General features: G+C 39.1%; 2 protein-coding genes and 1 non-coding gene across 4 annotated transcripts; all 3 read right to left on the bottom strand.

The window, feature by feature from the left end:
• Window positions 1-642: 642 nt before the first annotated feature.
• On the bottom strand, window positions 643-16158 carry vat1l (vesicle amine transport 1-like). The gene is made up of 9 exons (XM_061754202.1): window positions 15696-16158; window positions 13442-13571; window positions 12163-12378; window positions 9853-9995; window positions 8627-8730; window positions 6852-6907; window positions 6525-6719; window positions 3324-3407; window positions 643-2390 (listed from the first exon to the last, which is right to left on the bottom strand). The coding sequence occupies exons 1-9, from the start codon at window positions 15908-15910 to the stop codon at window positions 2292-2294; spliced, it is 1242 nt and encodes a 413-aa protein (XP_061610186.1). The 5' UTR covers window positions 15911-16158; the 3' UTR covers window positions 643-2291.
• trnag-ucc (transfer RNA glycine (anticodon UCC)) lies at window positions 4340-4411 on the bottom strand. The gene has a single exon. It is a non-coding gene; the product is annotated as a tRNA-Gly (tRNA).
• Window positions 16159-17699: 1541 nt separating the features above from the next.
• bola3 (bolA family member 3) lies at window positions 17700-22115 on the bottom strand. 2 transcript variants are annotated; one of them, XM_061754226.1, is made up of 4 exons: window positions 21940-22115; window positions 21737-21860; window positions 20739-20777; window positions 17700-19422 (listed from the first exon to the last, which is right to left on the bottom strand). In XM_061754226.1, exons 1-4 carry the CDS (start codon window positions 22009-22011, stop codon window positions 19274-19276), a joined length of 384 nt encoding a protein of 127 aa, XP_061610210.1. In that variant the 5' UTR covers window positions 22012-22115; the 3' UTR covers window positions 17700-19273. The 2 variants fall into 2 exon arrangements, with proteins under 2 accessions (XP_061610210.1, XP_061610217.1); XM_061754233.1 differs by having other exon boundaries at window positions 20689-20777; window positions 21940-22109.
• Window positions 22116-22141: the final 26 nt, after the last annotated feature.

The raw sequence follows: 22141 nt of genomic DNA on the forward strand, positions 1-22141 counted from the left end.
GTATTGGCCCACATGATGTTTTTTTTTCCAAACATGAGGAGGAGGTAAGGGAGATATTGGGGTGGAGGGACAAATAATGTCTTCCTTGTGTTGGGATTTGTGAGAAATATTGACTTGGGACACGGTGCACTGAGCCAGTGTGTCCTTTCATTTGACAAACTGGAAACATTTGACTGTTTGGCACTATTTCCGATGTGCAATGTCTGCTCTCCGCAAGTAAAAAAAAAAAAATGTCACGGTAAACTTGTTTGTCAACATAAAAATGAAAACACTCTGGGATGTAAGCAAGCTTGTTAGTTTGTGGAGGTCAGGGATGTCAAACGTAAGGCCCGCGAGCCAGAGCCGGCCCCAATCCGGCCCGTGGGGATGGAGAACACTGTCACTGCTATTTTTCAATAAAAGTAACTTTTGTTGCTAATTTTGTCCACTGGAGGGTGCACTGACAACACTTAAATGAGATTGATGCGCTTGTGAAGGCCAAACGATGCCAAGTTTCAGGAGCACACTAATATAAAAAGGTGTGCCATGTTCACACTACAATTCTGTGAAAATAAATACCTCATGTAGAAATGTTTTAAGACATTGAATATTACAAAATTTCAGTCAAAAGCTTCACTTAAAAAGAGGATGTTTTTTTTTTCAATGCTCTGCCACAACTTAAATTTTTATGTATACATTTACAAAGGATGCATAACTGAATGGTTCATGCTCACTGATTCATAATACTGTTGAAATAATGTTTGACAACCTGCTGTGGGCTGCTGTAACACCTGAATTTACCCTCTGGGGATCATTAAAAGAGTTTCTTTGCGTATCCATTTATTTTCATGTAAACAAAATGCACAATTGAAGTTGGCAAAACTGGACAAAAATAGTCGACCACAGATAAGAAACAAACAAACACAAACACGTGAACACAAACATATGCAAAAATTATCAAAACATGCACCTTTTCCTTTTCTCTTGCAAACACACATATCATATATATTTCTACTTAATACCGAGATTAATTTAAAAAGTGATGAGCTACGTTACACATATTTCTTAATTATATCTAAAAGTAATTTCTAGCATAATCCGTATTACCTTAGTTAGTTTTGATTTGAATGAGCTGATGGTGTGTTTAACAGCTTGTTTTCAGTCAGTCGGTACGTACTGTACGCTTAATACATCTGCTTTTGTGAAAAGTGATTCAAGTTTGCTGTTGCATTATACACACATCTTTAAAAACATTACATGATACAAATGTATACGTCATCAGGGCCTCTTTATAGTATTCCCTGCATTTCAAATTTTGATGGGATGTGTTTATTCTAAAAATAAGCATTCTCTCAGGCCATGTTTGTTTTGAGGCACCAGAAAGTAAATACAGTAACTTTGGTCAGACAGGTAATAAAAACTGTTCCCAAATGGCAGAGGAAATCATCATCCTCCTCTTAAGACATTTTTCCCAGAGGTTCTGATCTATTTTCATTTCTCATCTTTGTTGTGCCACATATATAAACTTTGTCTTTTCAAATCATCTCCTGATGGATCCCAGTGTTTTATAAACATCACCACATATGTAACCAGGTTATAAATACAACTCATGTTGGTAAAGGTTTCGTGATAAAACTGATTTTCATCAATCCAATTGCTGTGTACAAAGATCTCACTAAACGTCATTCTCAGGGTACAACATGATTACCGGTAGTTTGGATTAGTTTTAATACTCCAGTTATACATACAGTAAATGTGTTCACTTGGTAGCCTGACATTAGGGAAAACATTTCAATTATCAAACACAAGGCACATGTGATCTCTTAATATAACGAGGTTGGCACCTGTAGGGATGCTTAAAAATAACATTTTCTGCATGTATGCATTTCCTGCCCTTACTAATATTTCACCTCGTCCGCCATCATCAAGTACAGGGAGGATATTTCAAAAAATGTGTTTTTGTTAAATTGATTGATTTTCTACTAAATCTAAAATTGACTATTTGTTAAATGCTCAAAGCAAGTCAGCGGGGTTAGATAAGCCTATTAATAACTCATATTACGAATTAAAGTGACTCACTAGATTGTTTTAAAACGGAAAGAAAAAAAAAACGTCACGTAACAATGCACTTTGTACTTTGCACGTGCATAACAATGTCCTTTCGCCAACACTCTATCTGCAAGTAACAACAGGTAACGAACAAGATGAATACTTACATGAGTACATTACATGCACAAAAACTGCACAACTCGCTCAGCGTGACCTTACTAGGTAAACCTGTAAGGGACGCCTCACGGCATGTTCGGTTAGCTCTAATGGATAAAAGGCATGCGCTCTTTGCTGTCATTGTCCCCCTCCGCCTCCTCTTCTTCCTCCCCCGCTTCGCTGGTCTCAGTACTGTCGCTGGCCATCTGATGGGTGGGGAATAAGGATTTACTGGTTCAGGAGTCACTCAATAGTGAAGTACTCACTCAACACAAAAGTACAAGGACACATTCGTTCACACACGCACACATTTTTACTTTTTCGTAAGACATTGCGTCTACATATTCATATTATTCATATTGTGTGCATATACAGTGGTACCTCAATTCATGAGTGACCTCACTTACGGGTTTTTGGAGATACAAGCCGCCAAAAATAAAATAACATCGGCCACCTTTTTTATTGCCACACCCAGTTGAAGTCTACTGTCAAACTAAACATGAAACAAAGAGAATTACCTGTTGCGTATTTAATAGAATCTCATAATTTAGATGAGCTAAAGAAAATAGCGTTGATGTCTTGGTGTAAAACCTTTTAAGCAACAAATTGAACCAAATCAAACATAAAAGGTGCAGCAACACGTGGAGACAGACTATAACAATATTCACAGGCATATATTCTTTAGCCTCGGTGAAAAACGACTAATATTACTGCAGCTTACTGAACAGTTATGACCATCTTCTTCGTTTATATCCTTATGTACTGAAAATATTATGCATATATTGTGTATATATTGTGCCTCCTGGTGGCTACGGTACACACATCTGAAGGAGCCGCACAATTAATTAATCATGATGCACATTATATTTATCTTTCTTTACATTGTATTCAATCATGTTATTGTTGTATGTTTTTATGAAAGGACAATATTGTGGAGAGCTATTTTTCTTATTAAAAACACAAAGATTTTTGTTAGTGTTTTATTGGGAGGCTGGGACGGATTAGTGACATTTCCATTCATTTCAAAAGGGAAAGATGATTTGAGATATGAAATATGTTTGAAGTTGCAAGCTTACTTGCTATAACACGTGAATGTGTTTTCACAATTTAACGTTTGTTATGAAAGAAATTGCTGTTACCAAGGGAGTAGGCGACTTCTCGACATCCAGAATGAGTTTTCCAATATTGCCTCTGTCGTGAATTCTCTGCATGGCCTCTTTAACCTGGAAAAAAAAAAAAGTAAATGTCATTTAAATAACATAATAATAAATGTAGAAGACAAAGAACACTGGCTGGGCATCAGCTGTGATGTAAACAATAAACTTGACAACATTACTGAGGGGGAAAGATCACGCAAAATACAACTTTTATCTCATTAGAGGGAGACGAGTGAATCTCCCCCTTTGTCTGGAAGCCATTGTGTCTCATTAAATCATTTGTTGAAGATAACACCGGCCAAGAGTAAAAATAGGTCAAAAATGTTTTCTCATGCTTTGTTGCGGAATGAATTATTTAGTCTAATGCGTTTAATCGTGAACAAACACTAAATCATTTTATATTAACATGTTTCTATTTCTGAATTCATCAGTGCCATAACAGGAATTCATAATTTCTGACGAAAGCTGATGATTTGTCAAAAAACGTCATGCAGCATGCGGTTGCATGCGATGACGCACAGCTTTTCATTCCAGTAGCAAGAAAAGGTTACCATAGTCAACACAGGAACAATCAAGCTCTAAATTCTGCTTCCAGGCATCTGAACAAATGAGGCCGAATGTGGCCTGACAATGCATCCCACGCCATCCTCCCCCTGTTCAATGAATGGCCGCCGCATTCTGCCAAGGTCTAATGAGCACAACAAAACGGATTCCGACCCACGAAAAACACTAACCTGAAGTCAGCAAGGGGAGGTTAAAAAAAAATACACGCATGTAAGACGAAGCTCAATAGTGACATTACTGGAGGAGTGGCTAGAGAGCAACAGGGTCTGCTCATCCCCATGCTGATTGGTTCGAATCAAAACTTTTGGGTGCTTGGGACATATAGTACGCATGGAAACATGGGATCTAGCTGCTCTGAATGTGAAAGAAGCTGCATTCCAGACACAACAACATCAATGAATCATTGCAGCGCAAACTGCAATTGCTTAAATGTACGCGCTGGCCGGGAATCGAACCCGGGTCAACTGCTTGGAAGGCAGCTATGCTAACCACTATACCACCAACGCTGTGTCTTACTCAGCATCCCCACTCTTCATCTTCGATACACACATTACAAGTGCTATGGTTCCATTACACTGTCTTTCCAGATACATTGTACCATTTGTGGTTCGACACTTCACCGATTGTCCCATAATCGATCAAGGTAATCTTGGTAACTCCCTATGACACATTTGTCATCCTAGAAAAGGTAAAAACAGCAACCTTGGAGTCCAAGAGTTAGCCCCATCAGAAAACAACCACAGCTGAAAGTATTTTTAAATAAAAAGGTGTAGTACTACTTTCAAAACATAAAACCACTCAGTGAAATCAAGACACTCCTGCAGTGCCTCCACTGTGTCTGAGACCAACTGTTGCAATCCTTACTGTATATTGGCAATCTGGACTAACTGGTGGTCAGATTCCCTCGAGGAGGGTCGTCAACATTTGTCAAACAGAAAAACTTCTTGGGTACTGATCAGTCGCAAGGGCAGCCCTATTTTGGGTGGGCTCAAGCCCACCCTATGAATGTTCTTAAATTTATTTTTAGGTTTTTTTTAAAAATTTTCAAAAAACGCTGGCAGTATCAAGTTGCTTTCATTGCCATTACATCTGCTCAATCTAGTTAAATGCCAGTTTACGACAGGACACCTTATCAAACACTGTTTGCAAATGTCTGCTTTCCAATAGCTGGACATAGGCTATTTGTTAAGTCAGTCAGACAGACTGTAAAAAAAAAAAATTTAAATAAAATAAAATACATTATTGCATGAGAATGAGTTTGTCTCCATTTCATTTTTATGTAACTGTTATACTATACTGTATATACGACATTCCCAACAGTGTTGTCTGTCACTCGAATCAAAAGGTATTTCTTCTTCAATAAAAATGTTTTTAATATTCCTTTCCTCTGAGATGAAATACTCATATTGTATTCATACTGTTACAAATGGTCTGTGCTTTTCTGAAACTACATCAGACTTTTATAATGTATTGAATAAATACATATAATAGGACCTGGGTTGCATGGAAAGTTGATTGAGGACTAAATTGGCCATTAGTGGCAAGGCTGTCCCTATTTTGGTTCTTCCACCAAATGGTCTTTCTCAAGGTCTACGAACTGCATAAGTGAAAAAAGTGGTAATATGTGGTTGGGATCATCTGGAACTTTATGGTTGAGTGTTTTCAATTAATGGCATTTCGTAGTGCAGTGTTTCACATACAGCAGCTGACTTTTAAGCAGCTTGCTGAGGCCTGATGCAACTCCTGGTCAATGTCATGGCCACAATCACAATTACCTGTCAATATGATTGACAGGTAATCAGTCCAGGGTGTACACACCCTATCAACCAAAATCACCTGGGATAGGTGGTATGGAAATTAGATGGTCGGATGGTATTTTCAATGATGGCACCAGAGCACCCTCACAGCCACAACTACGTATAGGTGATACTTTGCCCACACATCCCTCACACGTTGTTCAGCTAAGAATATGCCTGCATTCAACCAGAAACCGATCGCAACTTCACATTTTCAAATTGAATTGCGTTGACATTTGTGATGACTCATCCTGAGTTTCATAACACCTCAGATAAGACCGCAAAGGGAATAGATGCAAGAAAGATCAGGGATGTCCAAACTATGGCCCATGTGCCATATGTGGTCCGTCGTCTGTTGTTTAATGGCATTCGGCTGATAATAAAATGAACGATTGCCCGAGATGCAAACATTTGAGAAGTGATAGATTCAATCAAAGTGACTCATATTTAATAACAGCCATGCAAGTGTCATGATTTATCGTAGATATCATGCGAGTGTTGAAGTGATTGATGTGTGCTTCGTCGGTTTTTGTGTGGGAGTGAAGGAATTGTGCAGCGGGAAGATGCACAACCTACCCACCATCTGTGGGAGAACGTCCACAGCTGACAGCACCCCACACAAATCACGAGTGACATCAGACTATAGCTTACTTCTGTGCACTCAATGCCCTATTCACAATTGATTGACTGGTGATCACTCCAGTACGTCGTCTGCCTTTCGCCCGAATATGCTCCTGCCGCTTGCGGAAACCCTGAACATGATTAGCGGCATTGAGGATTGATGTTTTACAACAGACCTCTTCAATTTGATTATGACTCTTACCTCCTCCAGAGCCCACAGAGAATCCACCACCGGCTTGATCTTCTCTTGATTGTAGAGGCACAAGAGTTTGTCCATCACCGATTCCACCAAAGCAGATCTTCCCTGCTTGAAGAGGAGGTTGGGCAACGAAAATCCTGCCATGACTTTGTTCTCCTCATACAGTTTAATAGGGTTCACCTTCTCCACCTGCCACCACTTGGAAGAAACAACAGCATGTGTCAGAGAGATACAATTGAGTGGAAAGTTTTGTGTTTCATTTGTTGTAAAATGTGAATTGGGCCAACCGTTTGCTTCACATGACAATGACAGTTTGAATCGCTGACTCACAGATTTTGCAAAGCTGAACAAACTCTTTGTCTCCCCAGTAACCATGTTCGATGCGCCTGAAAAAACAAAAATAAAAGGATTTTTGTGTCCTGTGCTAATGGCTGGGCAGAGGTGACTGGACAATAACAAGCAAAGCATGAAGGCTGAGGAGGGGGAGGACCAATTGGCACCTTTAGACCTCGGGATTTGTGCAAGCATGCCTTTGCACATGTAACTGGCAATAAATGGTAATTGGCTGGTAATTGTGTTGCTTAAATCATGAGGTTTGATGAGACTCAAAGTGATTAACGGAGGCTGGGTAAGAGGCTCAGCTGTGACTGAGAATATACTGTATTTCATTTCCAGGCTATGTTTTATGTATGGAGCATTACTTATTCAAGCTTAGCCAGGTGACACTCGATCGAGTTTCTCATTCCAAACAACAAGTTGAATTGGCAATTACGCCTTTCACCGTAAGCGTCAACTTCAGTTGTTTACACTTTATTAGGATAAAGGAATGCAAACGTTTTCAAATTTGCTAAAGCTGGGATTCTCAAACTGTGGTACGAGTACCACGAGTGGTATGTGGTAGAGCTTGCACTCGCCGCCTAAATCCCCATTCGCTAATCTGAATTACCACTCATTCGTTTGACGCTCTAATATGCGGGCTCCCTCTACTGTAGCATGAAAGAATCATTAAATGAGATACAGTGGTGCCTTGAGATACAAGACGACTTATGAGCTTTAGAGATACGAGCTGTAGTTTGGCCTGTTTTTTGCTTTGAGTTGCGAGCAAAAAACTCGAGACAGTAAAGAAAGAGGCTTCAAATTGTTTATTGCCACTCCCAGTTGAAGTTTACTTGTCAAACTGAACACAAAACAAAGGGAAATACATATTGTGTATGTAAAACAACCACATCACTTTGCTTTAATGTCCGCTAGCTTCGCGCAAACACATAATGGAAAACGCCATAGAGGGGCTAACAAACAGTATCTGTCACCATGTTATAACCTTTGGAGCAACAGATTGAATGCAAACAGCGGAGCAACACAGGTAGACAGAAAATATAACAATATTCACTGGCATTCATTCTTTATCCTCTGCGAAGAATGACTAACATTTTAATAATATGTCTGTATTATATTGTCCCCAGGTGTCCATGGCACGCACACCATAGGGAGGACCACAATGTCCATTGAATTTATGGACATTCTTGGCATTCTATTTAATTCTGTATTTACTGTATGTTTTTGTAACATAATATTATAGAGTGCTATTTGTCTTATTAAAAAACACATTAGATTTTTTTTTTTGGGGGGGGGGGGGGGGGACTGGAATGAATTAATGGCATTTCCATTCATTTCAGTGGGGACAGATGATTTGAGATACAAATGTTTGGCAGAAAAAAAATGAAAGGCATGCCATTCATTACGAGCATAGTCATGGAACGAATTAAAGGCACTACTGTAAAAGCAAAATTTACTACATTTAAATCAGGAAATAAAATCAAACTTTTTTTAAAATCCAGAATAGCACATTTTTGAAGTACAGTTCAGTTGTATTTAACGTTTAAGTACAATACATTTACCCTTAATCTTTAATTGCTTTTTTAATATATATTTTATTGAACTTTGACGTGCAATACATTATTAATTGGATCATTACATAAGTACGGTAGTTGTTTATTTATTTTCCTACATTCAAGCTAAGCGTTTAACACTAAGCAAAAACTAACTGTGCAAAATGTTACAACAGCTTAGAATGATAAATATACTTTTAACAGTGTAGTTCTTACCGTAGAGGATGTACGTTCCCAATGGCTTCAGGAGACTGAGGCCTTTCCCTGTGTTTTCCCCACATAGACAATCCAACACAATGTCTATTCCCTCTGGAGATATCCTAAAAACACAATCAATGCAAAGTTTCATTAGGGGGGACGGGAATAATAAAATGATATTCAAATGCGAACATCTAACACTTATTGTTTGGATGTTTGGAATAAACAAATGAAACCCCAAATGTATTGAAGTTACAAAGTGAAATAAGTACGAGGATCTTAAGATGGATAATCTTAAGCGGTCTTTTATTTGTTTGTCTTTACTTTTTAAAATGCTTTTAATCATGGAAAGCACATTGAATTACATTTTGTAGGAAATGTGCTACATCAATACATTTGCTTTGCTTTGCTTTAGTCGGTCGGAGTCGATTAGTGGTACTCATCCCACACTTTTGAGAATCACTGGATCGAGTTCTTGTGTGACAAAATTGTATATATACATTGTATGTTGAATTACAAATACACCATGCCAATTACACCTCAAGTGATCATTAGCCCTTAATTAGAATGATTGAAATCAGGGCTAGAAAAAAAAAAAAAAAGAAAGGCATGCCATTCTCATGTGGGCCTAAATTCTTTACTTTCTGCTTTGAGGCTCGGAGGCCTGGACACCTAAACTACTTGGTGGTCTTGTGATTCCTTTTTGTAAAACACACTTGTTTAATTGTACTTTGGTCTTGATCCTGGGTGGAATGTGTGGTGCAGCGGGATGAAAGGCAAATTAATCCACGACCACTCTTGATATGCAGGCAGCAAGCACAAACCAACAGTTTATTGCTGCTTAAAACTATATACTAATAATACATCTATATATTCATGGTGGCCATACGGTATGCTGGACAATTGTATTGAGAGGAAATGTGTTATTTTGTATTGTATTGCATTTATTTTTAAAGTTGTAAGACGTGGAACAAGCTTTGAAGTAAAGTACCTCATTTGATGTTAAAAATTTCCATCTCCAGGCTATCATAAATCAGCACCTGATTGGCTCAATTGCGGACCTCCATTGTTCCACTGGGTTAAGTCCTTTGTTGCTATGGGGACCATGACGACAATCCACTTGACAGGTGAACCTGGCTCGGTAAAGTGTATGCTATTGCAACAGGCTGCCATTGCATGATAACGTCCTTCTAGTTCAATCCCAAACAGAGGCCTCACGGTAACCTGCTGTAATTCAAGCTTACTTTTTGACTTCTTGTATGTAATCAGTGTTCCTGTCAAAGAGATGAGTCACAGAATCTCTGATGGCGGAGTGTTTCGAACTGGAAGCGACCCCGAAGACGGTCACGTTAGGTAGGGTGGAGCACAGTTGAGCCACAGCTTGACCCTGAAGAGAACAATGACGTGCAACTGTTTATCAGCAGCTGCCAGAGTGCTAATGCACAATTGAGCAGAACGCATAATTGCATATAAAACCACATTTATCCTCATTATAAAGACTGGTGTATGTCGCAAATGCTTCTAATTTGTGGCATCCCTTTGGAACACTGCCGTGACTGGCTTAGTGATTAACGAACAGATGTTTACAATAGAATAGAATAGAATAATTCTTTAATGTCCACTGAGATGGGAATTTGTCTTTGGCTTAACAACATTGACGACAAAGAGCACAAAAAAATACATATAATGACATACATAAAACCTATATTAAAAACGGAAGATATATTGAGAATAGTAAAATAATATTGAGTTAAAATAGGTAAAAACACAAGCTTGGAGCAGTTCAGGATTGCTCACTTTGTTGAATTCAGAAGCGCGATGGCATTTGGTATAAATTATTATTATTATTATTTTTAAAATAGCTTTGGTCAGAGGAGCTCGGTAGCGCCTCGCGAACTGTAGAGGATTTAGTTCACCGGCAACTATGGAGGTCAGGAGATCAATTAGACCTCTCAGGTCTAATTGATCTCCTGGTTTAGCTCATCAACACGCCATTGATTGATGCTTAAAGCAGCATCACATTTCTTTTTTGTTTTGCACATAGTACAGTACAGTAAGTGTGTTTAGACCCTCCCAGGGCTCTTTTATGTTACCACTAAAAGATTTCGTTTCTACGTTTCCTTTGAATATATCAATCTCAGCTGTCTCCTTTTCCCCCCTGCATTACCCATCTTAAGATCCTCGTACTTGTACGCTCCTTGTCTTCACTAGTAAGACAATTTTGCGCACTACTGGCATATCGAATAAATGTTCAAACGGCTTAATGGCATTCGAGCATTTATTCGATATAGTGAGACAAAACTGTGCACTAATTGCTACATTAGTGCTACTAGCACTCAGTGAGTCTAGACATATGGGCCAGATTATTCGTGTAGGTAAAAAAAAAAATAAAGAAAGAAATAAAATAAAGGGGCGGCACGGTGGACGACTGGTTAAAGCGTCAGCCTCACAGTTCTGAGGACCCGGGTACAATCCCCGGCCCCGCCTGTGTGGAGTTTGCATGTTCTCCCCGTGCCTGCGTGGGTTTTCTCCGGGCAAAAACATGCATTAATTGGAGACTCTAAATAGGTGTGAATGTGAGTGCGGATGGTTGTTTGTTCCTATGTGCCCTGCGATTGGCTGGCAACCAGTTCAGGGTGTACCCCGCCTCCTGCCCGATGACAGCTGGGATTGGCTCCAGCACGCCCGCGACCCTAGTGAGGAGAAGCGGCTCAGAAAATGGATGGATGGATGGATGGATGGATGGATGGATAAAGAAAAAAGTTTAAAATGTGTATGTAAAATATTACAAAAAAATGGTTTCTTTCGAAAACAAAATAATTCATGCTCATCTTTAAATTTTATTTATAATGAATGCAATTGAAAATAATTAAATATTTAAAATCTTTTTGTATATATAAAATTGTTTGTTTTACTAATACTTCATTGTATTATGTATAAGAACACATTATTTAATTAGATAAATGGGAAAAATATTTTAACTAACCAATTTCAGAAAAAAATGGTTAAATTGATGCAACAAAAGTTTAATTTAATAATTCATGCAAATTTAAATTAATTTAAACGTAGTTTATTAACCAATTATTTAATGAAATCAAAGTTAACTGCGCATACAAAATTGTTATTGTTAATGCTTAAAAAAATCATGCTAATTTTTCACTATATTATTTTGACTATGTAATTCAAATTTACTAACCAATTAGCTGATGAAAGAACAAGTGTTAAGTGCATAGGTAAAATTGTTCAAAATAAATTAATAAATCATTAAATGAGATCAATTACTACAAAATGAATGATAATTAATCAATACATTTTAATTAACCAGTTTTATGAAGAAAAAAAACCCCAACATTATATTAATTTAACAAATATCACAGGACTCTTGGTCATGTAAATGCTCGGTTGGCCGGACAAAAGAATTATCAGCGCCATAGTTTTCCCACCTTTTGTCGAAATAAATTGAGCAATGTCACGAACTGACACATCAAGCTATAATAAGAACTGGAGGAAGTGTTGTGGTCTGTATGAACTGGCAGTTTTCCAGGTTGACTTACAACAGCACCACCAGCTGAGTGCACCAGCACCGACATTCCCTCTCTGAGGTTGGCCACCTCAAAGAGCATCATGTAGGCAGCGACGAAGTTCAGCGCGAACGCTGCGGCCTCTGCAAAACTCATCTCATCTGGCAGTTTGTAGACAAACTCCTCTGGGGTGCAGACAACTTCTGCCCAGGCGTTGTAGTTGGCAAAAGCCATAACTCGGTCTCCTATCTGAAAGAAACATGCCACAGACAAACAGAGGTGGCAAAAGTACTCACATTCTGAATTCACAGATTTGTTTCGGAATACATTGTATGCGTTTGAAGATAATTGCGGAAAACGTGCAAAGGCAACTAACTCAAATGTGGAAACATAGCGTTAAACTGTTTAAGTTTTGCCCCCCCCCCCCCCTCCCCTTCCCTATACAAGAACTTGAGCGCCTTCTTTCGCATCAGCGATTATCTGTCGCAACTGCGACGTGCAGTTAGAGCTAGCCAGGCCTACAACCCGAAAGTACATCTTTCTGCCGTGGAGTGCCTCATTGTCAGCCATGAGTGCATGTACGTTATGCAGAAAAAGATAAAAAAGCAAGGAGAGGAGGTACTTATGTGTAGGCCTCATAAAGATGCTAGATGAAGTAACATCCATTTTTCCAGCTCATAGTAATGGTATATGATTGACACTTGATACAACATTTGAGAGTAGAGGGAACAACTTGATTTTTCATGATTTTGAAGCCTCATCTCATATAATTACATTTTTAATTATATATATTTTTTTTTTTAGTCATTCAAATTTGGGAGGGTTGTTCACATTCTTCTCAGTGGTGTGTCAGATTCTGAAGACATTCATTTTGAATTTACAGGGACTTTAAATAATGGGGGAATATCTTGCTTCACTGCTCCCCGTTTCACGTTCCTCCATGTGGCTGCTGTTCCTGTTTTTCCCCCCCATCTAATAACCCCAAGATCTCAATCCCATTTCTTCTTGTTAGTTTTTATGTTGTGTTTTCATCCATGGAGGTTGAAAAAAGTAACAAGCAATTTTGACAACAAAAAAAAGGCATACAGAGTACAGATATCTGCTTTTAAATGTAGGTAGTGAAAATAAAAAGTTAAAAGTACAGAGGCCAGAAAAATCTTACCGTACAGTATTTGGACTTTGCTACTTTCCGCCACTGCAGACAGACACTGCACGCGTACTGCGTGTATAGCAATAAGTTGCATCCACTTACAGTATTTCCCAGGCCATATTTGTACATTAACAGACTGTAGCATGCTTTAATTTGACCTACCTCGAACCTTTCTGTGTTTTCACCCACGGACTCCACGATCCCACAGCATTCGAAGCCAGGAACAAGAGGAGGTTTAGGAGGACTATCAATAGTCCCTTGACGTACCATCAAATCCAGGAAGTTTAAACCACTGAAAAATCCAATACATAAGATCATTGTGTGTGATAAATAACGTGCTGCGCTATGGTGGAGTCATATTCTTCTTCTTCAATCAATTCCATAAACCTGCCAGAATTATTAAAGATCAAATCATTGACTCATCAATTATTATGGCTGGTAGCTCAGTGCCCCAGTGGTTAGCACATCTGCCTCATAGTTCTGAGGTTGTGTGTTCAAATCTTGGCTCTGGCTTTTCTGTCTGGCGTTTCCATGTCCAAGGTTTGGTCCGGGTCCACCCCACATTCCAAAAACATGCATATTAGGTTATTTGAAGACTATAAATTGTCCATAGATGTGAATGAGTGCATGAATGGTTATTAGCTTATCCAGAATGTGCCCTGCAACTGGCTGGCAACCAGACCAAGAGGAACCTCTCGCTCAAAGTCAACTGGGAGAGGCGCCAGTTCACCCGCAACCCGAATGAGGACGAGCACTACAGAAATGGGATGGATTGATTGTTATTGTTATAAAATTATATCTTTACAAAGATGACAATTGCCAGTTTTGATTGACCCTCTGAAGAGATATACTATTAGAGATGCAGCGATTCGTACTTACCAATACTTGATAATGTCGTTAAGACTTGCAATTGTGATGAAAATGTGTTTTATTTAATCAAATATTGTTCAAAGACACAAACTTTTCTTAACCATAGCCTACTGTAAATGACACTCAAATGTCACACTTTTTAGTGTAACTTGACATTACTGACATTTTAACTGCATGTATTTGTAACAGTCTTGCCACATTAAATGTTGCCTGTAACACAAGGTATTTCAGTTATGTGGTGTCTCAGTTTGAACACTAGGGGGCACTATGTAAAAGGAGCATGTACGGTAGATAAGAGACGAAGAAGATCTGATGACTATACAGGGAAGAATATGAACACCATGTTAACTTACTCAATAAGCAGGGGCGTCCATGAAAAAGACGTCGCTTGGATGGCAGCATATGTTTCTCCAAAACCTGTATGTACCTTTCAGCATTAATGGTGCCTTCACAGATGTGTAAGGTACCCATGCCATTGGCACTAACACAACCCCATACCATCACAAATGCTGGCTTTTGAACTTTGCGTCCAGAACAGTCCGGATGGTTCTTTTCCTCTTTGGCCCGGAGGACACAAACAAAAACAATTTGAAATGTGGACTCGTCGGACCACAGAACACTTTTCCACTTTGCATCAGTCCATCTTAGATGATGAGCTCAGGCCCAGATAAACTGGCAGCGTTTCTGGGTGTTGTTGATAAATGGCTTTTGCTTTGCATAGTAGAGTTTCAAGTTGCACTTACAGATGTAGCGCCGAACTGTATTTACTGAAATTGGTTTTCTGAAGTGAGCCCATGTGGTGATATCCTTTACACATTGATGTCGGTTTTTGATGCGTTCAATGTTGGTTTTCGGCCTTGCCGCTTACATGCAGTGATTTCTCCAGATTCTCTGAACCTTTTGATGATATTATGGACCGTAGATGATGACCGTAGCGTTAATTTTTTTGGTTATCTCATTTGCTGTAGATTAAAATAATCTCAAACACAGCCTCGGTATGATGCAGTTCTACACCACTGCCACTTTACCCAATACCAAACCCTATTGCTGCAGCATCAAGTGGGCATCGTCTTTGGAGAAACTGTGATACTCTCTCACTCTAACCCTTTCTTAGTGTACCTAATCATGTGGCAGGTTAGCGTAGAGACATACTACATTAGTCACTACTGTACAGTAGGCTATGTACACTATATGTTTAACATGATCACTTTTAGGCAACTGTTAGAAACAATAAGTGAATGCAAGGCCACATTCATCAGTCAGTACGTCTCTCCGAATACTAAATATTACAATTGTATTTTTTTGTTTTGTTTTAAACTTTGCCACCATTTGGTGTAAAAAGTCGAATCCAGCAGTTCAGCTAAAACAATGAATGACTGAAAAATGTCAGTGGAAAACACTGAAAAGGGGGGGGGGGGGATCTGTGGCTTCCACTGCGATATTATTACAGTACCGTACTCAATGTATGCGAGGTGTGCAACAGTAATTTTCCAAAATGCAATATCATGAAAATAACGCAGTAGTAAAGTGGCCATGCAGCATTTACCATGCTTTGACGCGGATCTTCACTTCACCACGCTGAGGCTCGGGCATCAGCTTCTTGGTCACTCGGAGTTTGTTGAGCCCTCCGAAGCCTGACAACATCACCGCCCGCATCTCTTTCACGTTCCCGGAACATTGCCCGCTTCCCGGTTTCCTCCCCGCGTCTCTGTCTATCATGCACTCGGTTTCCTCCGTCATGTGTGCCCCCTCTTGAGCCATGTCGGAGCCCGGCTGTGTTGTGCGCCTGACGTGCGCCGCAGCCTGCAATAGCGTCGCTGTCCACGGCAGCCCGACCTCACTCAGCCCGTCGTCTGATGCCACATCCGCTCGCTCATGCGTGTCCGAAAACGCCGATCGATCATCACATTATTACTATTATCGTCATGCTACCGCTCCGTTAATTAGTCAGTGGAATGAATAATTGGTGGCGCATGTTTGCTTGAGTGTGAGTGCGCCATCTGTCGGAAGAACAATAAATACATAAAAAAAACAAAAGCGCCATCTACAGTTTTAATGGAACTTGTAAATCACGGTTGCGGCCAGTCATTCAACAAGTGTGACGCCTTCAGGGACGCTTGGAAATCAAACATCCTGCCCACATGCGTCAACTGTGCATTGATTGTATGAGGGGCCGGCATAGACGTAATTCAGAATTACCTCAGAACCGATACACACATCATACTGAAATACGTTACGGTCGTGTGGATGAGAGCATTTCAGTAGTGGATATGAGCGAAGAATTTTCAGTAAAAATGTGTAAGAGCATTTCAATGGTGTGTGTGTGAGAGCACTTAGTTGCATGAGTGAAAACATTTCAGTAGTGTATGAGTGGGAATTTTTTTTAGCAGTATGTATGAAAGCATTTCAGTAGTGTATATGATACAAAAAAAATCAGTAGGGTGTGAGAGCATTTCAGTGAGTGAAAAAAAAAAAAAAATCACTTGTGGGCAAGAGCATTTCAATAGTGTGGATGAAGGAAAAATAAATCAGCAGTGAGAGCATTTCAGTAGTGTCTGAGTGTTTCAATAGTGTACATGTATTTTTTTTTGTTTTTATTATCGCCATTAGAATATACAGTACTACTTTACATGTCATTCTATCTACTTGTCAAAAGACTCACAATTAATTGATAGGCTGTGCAACCTTGTTATGAGATTAAAATAATTACATGAAATACTTCAAATAGTGTGGCACAAAATAGCTACTGCGAGTCAAATATAAAAGGCTTTATTAAACAAACTATATTACCTGCGTGACGAGTGCTGGGTGCAAAAGTACAACATGGCCACTTATAATAATAAACTATACTGGGACTTGAATGTATACACTTGACTTGCAGCCTCAGGCAACATGGAAAAATTACATTACTTCCATAAATATATCTACCACCCATGAGAGAGACTAAACATTTTGTGCGTATGCAGGCTTCCTTTTCTTTTTCCAAAGTATTGACTGTGATATTTTTAATAGAAATGTGCTGACTTAAAGGTCCCATGCCATCAATTCTTTTTTTATAATCTTTGATGTCCCTTTATTGGGTTTGCAAGAGAATTTGGGTTGAAAACGGCCAAAATGTCCTTTATAGGAAACGTTAGCCGAAATGACAGTTGGCGACTCCCAACCCCACAGAGGCGGCGACGTGGGTGAAAATCAAAGCGGAGGATATTTCGAGAGCATGGTCCTACGCTCACATTCAATCACTTAAACGTAACCGGCGCACATCGCTCGTCTGCATTTTGGTGACAATTAGCACAAGCTTTGCTATTCAATCCACAGTTACATTTTAATTATAAATATAGTTAAGTATTGTTGTAAACCCCAACACGTATGCTTTTATATAGCATATTTGCATGGCTTGGTGATTTCAAATCCTGTTTCCTGATTCCTGCTGTTTTGCAAGCGGTTTGGTGTTCAAAGGCGAAAACATTCAATAGACAAACCGTATAAATGTCAAACAAGGTCACAGACTCATTTTGACCTACATTATGCATAAAACAGTGGAAAAATGTGGATTTTGATGGCATTGGAAATTTATTCAATTTTGCATGAATTTCACATTTATACTTGTACTAAGTGATTAGCTAGACCAGTGGTTCTCAAAGTGTGGTCCGCTAACGAATCACCATGTACAAAACTGTGCAGTTACAATTACAGTGGCTTAAAGTTTAAGCCTTCTTTTTTTTTTTTTTTTGAATCCAGATTCCAGAAAAGTACATGCAAGTACAGCTCCATAGTAGTTGACTTTTAAGTAAAATACATTTGATCTGAGAACCACTGAGCTAGACAATAACTACCGTACTACATTGTTGAATAATTATCCGTAATTTCTCGTGTATAGTGCACATTCCCCCAACCCCCCCCAAAAAATTGTCAAGTCAATAGTGCGCATTATACATAGGTATAGGGGCAAATGGAAAAAAACATTCACATTATATAAATGTATGCCACCATCTAGTGGTTATGAAAAAGCTGTACACTTTCATTCCAAAATTCCACCGCCACCTAGTGGTTATAAAAAACGTGTAGCCTACACTTTCATTCCAATATGACAGGGGTACATATGACTGCATATGTGTACAGTTGTGCCCCTGAATTTACATACCCTGGCAGAATTTGTCAAATATTGTTTTGTTTCTTTAAATATGACTGATGACTGAACAACAACCATCATTCATTTTTTTATGGTTATGATTTGTTGAATGATAATGCTTTTCTGAAATGCTCGACCATTTAATTTGAATCTCATTAAAATAAAATTAAATGTGTTTCATCTGGTCCTTCATGTTTTCTTTCAAGAATTGTACCCATCTTACAAATTCTGCCAGGGTAATCAAACATATGAGCACAACTGTGTGTTTACTAATTTACTAAATAAAAGTAGGGCTGTGAATTTCAAAATGAAAGCAAGTAAATAAATTAAAAAAAAGGATTACGTGTTCAAATAAAGTTGAAAAAAATTCTTTGAAAAAAACGAAACAAAATACAGATAATACTTCCATGTTTTAGGTGGGACGGTGGACGACTGGTTAGAGCGTCTGCCTCACAGTTCTGAGGACCAGGGTTCAATCCCGGGCCTCGCCTGTGTGGAGTTTGCAAAAAAAAAAAATAAATGTACTGGCATTACCAGCGGCTCCAACTACCGCAGACAAATTCCTTGTGTGTTTTTTTGGACATACTTGGCAAATAAAGATGATTCTGATTCTCCCCGTGCCTGCGTGGGTTTTCTCCGGGCACTCCGGTTTCCTCCCACATCCCCAAAACATGCGTGGTAGGTTAATTGACAACTCTAAATTGCCCATAGGTGTGAATCTTTGTTTGTTTATATGTGCCCTGCGATTGACTGGCAACCAGTTCAGGGTGTACCCCGCCTCCTGCCCGATGAGAGCTGGGATAGGCTCCAGCTCGCCCGCGACCCTAGTGAGGAGAACCGGCTCAGAAAATGGATGGATGGACGGACTTCATGCTTTAATCATATGGGTAGAAGCAAAATCATGCATTGTAAAAATGCATTATACATGGGTAGAAGGGTTTTCCAGAATTTTGAGGTCAACTTTGGGAGTGCATATTAAACATGGGTGCACATTATACACGAGAAATTACAGTACTACATTGTTGATTCATAGCATGAATTATGAACATTGAAGTTATTTTTTGCTTCAGTGGAATTACTGTTTTGGAATATCTGTGAATATTCTTAGTCCATGCATTCCTTGAATCTCCTCCTTCAATGCCTGTGGAGTACAAAACAAAACAATATATTTCAGGCAGGTAGGGGCATTTACCATCATTCAAAAACAAGTCCACTTCATTATACACACACTGACCACAACATTAGGTACTAGACTTTACACCGATTTGATCGGGCTGATCGGTATCGGACGATATTTAGCATTTTATGCTGATCGGCTTTAATGTCATAATTCGCCGATCCAATCGATGACGTCATTGATTGGCTCCGCAAAAGACATTTACTTCGCTTCGCCGCGCGCACAGTATATTTGAATCCTGAAGACAGTTCATTTTTAGCCTTGTCGCATGTCTTTTGACGTAGTACTGTAAATATCTGACAGTGTGGGACAGACAACACGTCTGAGACAGGCAACACGTAACGCCCGGATCAAACTACAAGACAAATTTGCTCTTTCACGATTGCACTGTCAGACTACTGCAATAAAATCTTGTATTCCGCATCACGTTTTTTACGATCATTGGGTCACCGGTGCTCAGGACAGGAGAGGACGTTCGTTTAAGGCTTGTTGAGGTATGTTCACGTACTTTTAATACGATACGGCTCACAAGCAGGCAATAAAATGTTATGTAGCCTAGCAAGCTAGCGGTTTTACGAACGGTTGGACGTAAACGTGCCGCCGTTCTGTCGAATCGTGCTCTAAAGTTTCAGTGTGGGTGAAGTAATTTAATTAAAAATAAAGTAATTTAATTACAGTAAGTTAGCGCCCATTATTTCTGTCATGTAATGTTAATCTGACTTGACTGATTAGAATACACGATCTGACTAGAGCAGTGATTTCCAACCTTTATGGAGCCAAGGAACATATTTTACAATGGAAAAAATCGCACGGCACACCAACAAACAAAAAATGTCACAAAAAGTGAACACATTAATTACTGTATTAACTTCCTGCCATCTAATAGAAGACCATTCATTTGTTCTGTCTGTCACTATGCCTCACTGGCATAAATAGAGGAACACAGATACATTATTTATTGTAAATATAATTTTTTGAGCAATTAAGTACACAAGTATTTACAGTAAATGACCAGGTCATTTAAATAGACACATTGCTCCATCTTGGGATCGGATCGGTTACCGTTTTTTTTAAACTCGCTGATCGGGCCCAAAAATCCTGATCATGTAAAGCTTATTAGGTACACTTGTGAAATCTGGATGCTTTTTGGATTTTGCTGGTGTACCTAATAAACTGTCTAGCAAATTATAATAATGGGCGACATGCTGAGCTCACTGTACTAATTGTTACCCGATTGACAAGCTGGTGTTGCTGAACAGTCCTCTTCCCGTTGAACTCACAAGATTCTATGTGAACTTCGTACATGGCCCCACAGCCGCCTGGACACGAGATATACACACAAAAATATGTGCTATTTGGTGAGGGTGTATCCAATGGCTCCTACACAACCTGCCCGGAAAGGAAATGTCAGGCTGGTGTCGTAGCGTCAGAGAATTTTCAAGTAAGCGTCTTGTACAGACGTAGCATTCAAATAGTTCCAATCCATGCTGAAGACTTGAAATATGAAGGACGCCCAAAAACATTTCACCTTTTCCTTTGAAGAATAGACAACTGAGAATTTTTGTGGGTAAAAAAATCCAAACAAACTTGTTGGGTAAAGAATAAATTTAACAGGAACGTCCACAGTATGCATAATAACTTAACCTCAGTACTACCCATCTCTTTAAAAGGCACTGCAAATGCAAACAGCAGATTTTGTTTGCGAAAATATAACCTAGCCATTTCTATGGAGATTTCTCTTTAATGATTTGTGGTTAATATCACTTCTTTCTTTCACTCTTTTGCCTTACTCAAGGAATTAATAATTTGCTCTAAAAATGTATTAAGATATGTTGTGTATATTGGTAAACTACTTAAATGTATATTCACTTTTAGGGCTTTCTGATGGAACAGCGGATTCAATAAATCCTTTCTGAACATAGAAAAGTTATCATTGCATCCCTAGTAAAATCGTCAAAAAGAAAAAACAAGTAGAGATACCTGAAAAATCAACTTAAGGACAGTAATGAAGTATTGGCACTTGTTAGTATTTGTACTTCGTTACATCTCACCATTGGTAAGCATCAAGAAACAAGTTAGCAGTTCCACATCGAACGGAACTAACTTGTTAAAGCTTTAGATTTGCTCTATTCCCATTTTATTTCACCAGGTCGGGGAGGTTGCAAATAAACCATTTTTTTTTCTGCCTCAATATATTTAGTTGATGATCATGTAAACTGTCAAGCTTAGTTCAAAATGACCCCGTTAATATGTTTACTATGGATTTCACCAGACGTACCAGATATATCCACAACTTTCAGCGATGACGCTTGTGGAAACTTTTCCCTGAGTACTTTGGCGATGCGGACTTCTCCGTCAGTTTGGGTGGACAGACACCTCCACGCTTGCCCAAGGACGGCAGCCTGTGGACGCAGCAAACACTGAGCATGAAGTCATTTTGTATGCGGCGTTTAACCTTTTTCAGGTTGACTTCTCGGTTACCTGATTTCTGCAAAGAATCCGGAGTGCGGTTACGCCAGTGCCTGAACCCTTACAAGCTAACATCCTTTGCATGTGTACGTGTATGTATTCACGAGACTAGTACAAATTGTTTATGAAAACGGCTAACATGTCCTTACACAACTGCGTCCCATTTAGATGACGCCACACATCCGGGTATTTATTTTTTATTTTTTTCCAGCGA

Source organism: Phyllopteryx taeniolatus, chromosome 2 (assembly GCF_024500385.1).
Source record: "Phyllopteryx taeniolatus isolate TA_2022b chromosome 2, UOR_Ptae_1.2, whole genome shotgun sequence".
NCBI lineage: Eukaryota > Metazoa > Chordata > Actinopteri > Syngnathiformes > Syngnathidae > Phyllopteryx > Phyllopteryx taeniolatus.